This window comes from Brassica napus, chromosome C7 (genome assembly GCF_020379485.1).
Source record: "Brassica napus cultivar Da-Ae chromosome C7, Da-Ae, whole genome shotgun sequence".
Lineage (NCBI taxonomy): Eukaryota > Viridiplantae > Streptophyta > Magnoliopsida > Brassicales > Brassicaceae > Brassica > Brassica napus.
The window spans coordinates 1,513,749-1,519,427 of NC_063450.1; the positions used below are offsets into that span (position 1 = coordinate 1,513,749).

The 5,679-nt window shown below is 41.2% G+C and overlaps 1 protein-coding gene across 1 annotated transcript; it reads right to left on the reverse strand.

Annotated features, from left to right (window-relative positions):
* Positions 1–2,558: 2,558 nt before the first annotated feature.
* On the reverse strand, positions 2,559–4,213 carry LOC106408643 (uncharacterized protein At3g43530-like). Its single transcript, XM_013849376.1, has 4 exons — positions 3,878–4,213; positions 3,648–3,801; positions 3,061–3,505; positions 2,559–3,009 (listed from the first exon to the last, which is right to left on the reverse strand). The coding sequence occupies exons 1-4, from the start codon at positions 4,211–4,213 to the stop codon at positions 2,559–2,561; spliced, it is 1,386 nt and encodes a 461-aa protein (XP_013704830.1).
* Positions 4,214–5,679: the final 1,466 nt, after the last annotated feature.

The following is a 5,679-nucleotide window of genomic DNA, read 5'->3' on the forward strand; positions in this document are numbered from 1 at the left end:
ATGCAATAGGCGCTATCGTTAAGTGTTTGAAGCATGATAGACCAGTACAGGTGAGTGACATGTATGCTTTCATCTCGACTTATTACTTCATTGAATTGTGGGATTTGGCGTATCGAAGGACTGTATATCCAGTCCCTCATATGACTCATTGGAAGGTTCCACCAGAAGTCGCGGCTAAGTGTCCTTTACCTCCAGAGTACAAAAAAAGGAAGGGAAGAAAGCAGGAAAAAATATTTCCTTCGGCATGAGAAAGACGGTCCTGTCGTAATAAGTATATCCGGAATAGGGGTTTGGCTAGCTATTTCAACTGCTCGCAGGGAGCTCAAGGAACTGAAGGATCACAAGGGACACAAGGGACACAAGGGACACAGGGGACACAAGGGACTCAAAGGACTCAAGGATCACAAGGCACTCAAGGAACAGAAGGAATAGAAGGAACACAAGGGACTCGAGGGACTCAAGGAGCACAAGAGACTCAAGGAACACAAGGGACTGAAGGAACACAGGGGACTCAAGGATCACAAGGCAGTCAAGGAACAGAAGGATTCCAAGGCACTCAAGGAGTTGAATGTGAGGTAAATCAGTGAAAAGTTTGTGAAAAGATGCGTTATATGAATGTAAAACTTGGTGAAACCTGAATAAAGTGGTTTTGTTATATGTTTGTATATCGTGGTGAAACTTTCGTAATGTTATTGTTGATTTGGAGTGATTGGTGATTTAGGCTACAATTGCGATGACATAACTAATTAATGTCCTACGAAGACGACGTAACTTATTAACATGTTCTGAAATCCGGATCACCTCGAGTCAAAAAATTTATAATCTGGATCACATTTTCTATCGATTGGGAAGGGAATACATCGTTGTTAGGTGTTTTTTTTGTATACACTACCTCGTGGGATTTGAAATGTTACAAATTTCACGAAATCAAAATTTCTTCTACATGAGCACATCTAAAACATTGATATAAAATAGAATATATCGGGTATAATCATAAAATTAATCATCTGAGTACAGTAAAACCATAAAAATCGCAAAAAACGGAAAAGTAAAACTTTAAAGGTTTTTGTATAACTACAAACTAAGTGAAACTCCAAGCACGAAAATACTTTCCCGCCCTGCATTTCTAATTTTGGCACCCATTTTTGCGAAATTTGACTTTCCCCAAAATCGACGCTGAGTCGACGTAGACACGTATTAAAACCCAATTTTTTTCTCTCTCCCCCATTTATCTCACCGAATCTCTCTCTCCACTTTTCAATATCTCTCTAGATATCTCGAGAACCCCAGATTTTACTTTACTTTCGGTCCCTCTTCTTTCTAGATTTCTCGATTGCTCAGCGAATAATGACTCATCCAGACGAGGAGTATAGGTAGATGAAGGCTTCGAAGATAGATATCGACATGCTTGGCTTCGTGGAGGATGCCCAGTGTGGGATTCCTACCAGATGCCCTTGTGGGGGAAAAATAATCAATGAGGTGTCTCGGGACCCGAAGTATCCAACTGATTTTGATACTCTGCCGGGGAGAAAATACTTCACTTGCATAAATTTTGAGGTAATTTATGGATACTTTCGGGTTTTATGTGCAGATTTTGATACTTCCCCGTTTTACGTGTAGAATGATGGCTTCCATTTCCGTCAACCATGGGTTTTCGGAGTCCAAGAAGAGGTTGAAATGTTAAGAAAGCGTGTGGATGCGATGGCTGCGGAGATAGCTGAACTGAAGTACAATCTTACTCGTCCGAATCCTACCACTCCATGAGCTGCGTCCGGTCCATGACATTTGTCTGCTATCTGTTGTTGTTGTTTGCTTGAGATTATGTTTGAGATTCTATTATGTTTGCTTAAGATTATTTTTGCTAAGTTGAAAGTGAAACTTATTAAAGTTTTCCCTACTCTCTCTCATTCCCGATATGTTATATTCACGAAGTTAGACTACGTTGAACGTGGAACTTACTAAAGTTTCCCCTACTCTCTCATTCACGATCTACTAATTATGTTATATTCACGAAGTTAGACTAAGTTGAACGTGAAACTTACTAAAGTTTCCCCTACTCTCTCATTCACGATCTACTAATTAAGTTATATTCACGAAGTTAGACTAAGTTGAACGTGAAACTTACTAAAGTTTCCCCTACTCTCTCATTCACGATTTACTAATTACGTTATATTCACGAAGTTAGACTAAGTTGAACGTGAAACTTACTAAAGTTTCCCCTACTCTCTCATTCACGATCTACTAATTACGTTATATTGACGAAGTTAGACTAAGTTGAACGTGAAACTTACTAAAGTTTCCCCTACTCTCTCATTCACGATCTACTAATTACGTTATATTCACGAAGTTAGACTAAGTTGAGCGTGAAACTTACTAAACTTTCCCCTACTCTCTCTCATTCACGATCTACTAATTACGTTTGCTTCACGAAGTTAGACTAAGTTATAGATAACATAAGTCTTAAATACCATAAGTTATAGATAACATAAGTCTTAAGTTATGAAGTTAGACGGAATTCACTCCGTCTTCAAGCACATTAAAACAACAACATACGGAATTCACTCCGTCTTCTTTGTCTTCTGCTTCTTCTGGGCTGCGTCCTCCTCAGCTGCCTTCTTACCTGCTGCCTTCTTACCTGCTGCCTTTTTAGCTGGTGCCTTCTTACCTGGTGTCTTCTTACCTGGTGCCTTCTTACCTGGTGCCTTCTCAGCTGCTGCCTTCTCAGCTGCCTTCTTACTTCTTGTACCAACGGGACTAAACCTACTTTTCGCACGAACTGCTTCATTTCCATCATCCTCTCTCGGCCTCTTCTTTTTCGTCTCTAAACTTCTCTCGAACTCCGCTGCATGTGCATACATCTCTGCATCAGTGTCATCCATGTCACCATCGCCCCCCTGATTTTCATTTGTAACATCCTCGATGAAACCACCATCCTTACTGTCACTACCATCCTCTTCTTCCGACTCTTTATTGTCACTACCATCGTCTTCCCCCGACTCATCATCCTCACTACTATCATCTTGGTCAGTCTTCTTCTGAGGGGCATCTTGGCCCGCCTACTTCTGAGGGGCATCTTGGTCCGCTTTCTTCTGAGGGGCATCTTGGTTCGCCGGCTTGTCACTCAACCTAAGACTTTTCACTTCCTCTTCTAGAAGAGCTAGCTTATGCGACAATGAAGTGACTTTTTCGTTCACTTCCTTCATAGCCTCTCGGACTGCATTCATAAGCCGACCGTCCATCACTTCAAAAGCAGATTCAGGAGTAGCTCCAGTAGCCTCGACCGAATCTGCATGAGCCTGACCAGATTTGGCATGAGCCTGACCTTCATTACGAGATGTACGAGCCTCAAAATCAATGACAAACTGTTCTTCAAAGAAAACTTGTTTCTTCCCTTTCCGTATTATCTTCGTCCAACGATCAACTGCTGCATCATCGTCGTCATCGGCCCAACAACTTTCCTTGTCCATCCCTATGGTTTCCAGAAGTTCCTTCTCAGCTGCTGTTGCTACCAAGATACTTTCAATATCATGTGGCAAAAACACAAAAAACATTAATTATCTTAGTTTCACCAAGTTTTCATAAGTCTCATAAGTCCCTTCTCCTTAATTCGACTACACATAAAACATCAATTACCTTTGTACTATTACCAATTTTATCGTTCACAGCATTCAGACTGAATTCCCTGGTTCCACTTTTGCGTTTGTACTGCATCTTGCACATCCGCGGGCAACCACTGCGTGCACCACTCACATTTTCTCGGAAATGGTTCCTCAAGCTTGGAATTGCCTCAAAGGCCAACACCTACGAACACACAACGAAAGGACATTAACATCAATTAAACAATAACACAACTAATTAGAAGAGAGCTTAATAATACCTCCAAAGGGATAGGAAAGCTTGTAAAAACCCAACCCGTCGGCGCAACCCCGTCACATTTCTCCAAGAAGGTAGAGACATCTTTCAAGTTATGTTCGAATGCATACCGCCCCCAAGGGAACGTTTCACACGCATCTAGGTCATCAACAACAGTCAGGAAGAAACTGTCCACAAGTGATGCTCCCTCACCACTCTTTCGGCCTCCGACGAGGATGCTGGCTAAGAAGTACAGAGCAGCCATCTTCTTACGATCCTCAGATGGGTTTGATTTCATTGCCAACATCTGCTTCTCCAGGTTAGCGTATGTTACCCTTTTCCCTTCAAAATACTTGTTCATGAATGTTGTACCACCCAACCTCTCATGGTTGGGGGATACTCATGGCAGTATAGTCCAGAAATGAGTCCTAATTCTCTGAGAGAGTATCGGATTGGGACACCATTAACGACAAACCATAACTCATGCTTCTTCGCAACACAAGCCGATCGCAAAACGAGAACCCACATTCCCATCCACTTCTGCTTTCGGTTTTTAATATGGAAGAAATGTTGGAATTATGGGTGCTCTATGAACCATTTCACCTCCTTCTCTTTCAGGATCGTTTGTATATTTCTTATCGCATTGTCAATGTAACATTTTCCTGAAAGCTTTATAGAGTTTTGATACTGGCTTGATGGAAAGTGCAACTTCAGCGGTTGCATTCCTTCTTCTTCGTCATCAACAAACTGCACTCAAGTGAAAACCGGATCACGTACTACATCTTACAACCATCAACATATAGTTTCACAAAGTTGGACTTAGTTCAGCCAGCACTCACCTTAAGTTTTTCTTGGTTTCACTAACTCTAAATTCCACTTAGTTTTCCACACTTACTAATCTTTCACTAATCATCTTTCTAGAGGGAGTGTATTCAATTTGAATACTTACCAACTCTGCATGCGACACAGTATGTCGTACCAATTGGATCGCCCTTTCATCAGCTTGTTCGTCGTTTTTTCGGGGCTCCATTTCCTCATCCCCTTCTTTGGCCTTATTCTCTCCTTCGTCTCCGGCTTCCTTCACTTTTTCTCCTTCCTCTCCGCCTTCCTCCTCTTTTTCTCCTTCCTCTCCGGCTTCCTTCTCTTTTTCTCTTCCGTCTACTTCTCTTGATTCCTCATCTCGGGGACTTTGGTCGGTTCCCGGGGCGACAGATTTGTCGATGGCTTCTCCAGATAATGTAACCATAGCCATAGACATGTCCTCTCCTCCTACACTACTCGAGCCATCTTCTTTTGCCTTCGGATCGTCTCGATTCAACATGATTTGGGTTTTCATTCTTGATTGAGGATTCGCAATATTCATTCGCAATTGAATGAGTAGGGTTTTCAGAATTCAAAATTGAGTTTTGAGAGACGGATTCGACGGTGAACTTTATTAATTTTTACTAGTTCTTTTAAGTAATATTCTTACTTTTCACTGTCTTTTCAACCAATAAGGACAGAGAGGGGAAACATATTCTGGAATTAAAAGAAATTAAAATTTTCGGGAACTGGGTATCCGATTTTTTTGGGTCGGTAATGGGTCCAGGTTCGGATAGTCCTTGGTAGAGTTGTAATTATCTAAGTTTCTCTTGCTTTCTTCGTCTTTTACTAAATTTTCGAATTAAAATAAAGATATATTTAATTCAAAATCCGGTCAGTTTCGGGCAGGAGTATCTCGGCTCTTTTTTTTTTCGGGCAAGAGTATCTGAGCGTTTAATTCGCTTGTGTATGCAATCCTATGATCAATATTCTAGTTAATTACTCTAGAACAAGCAATAAGTATAG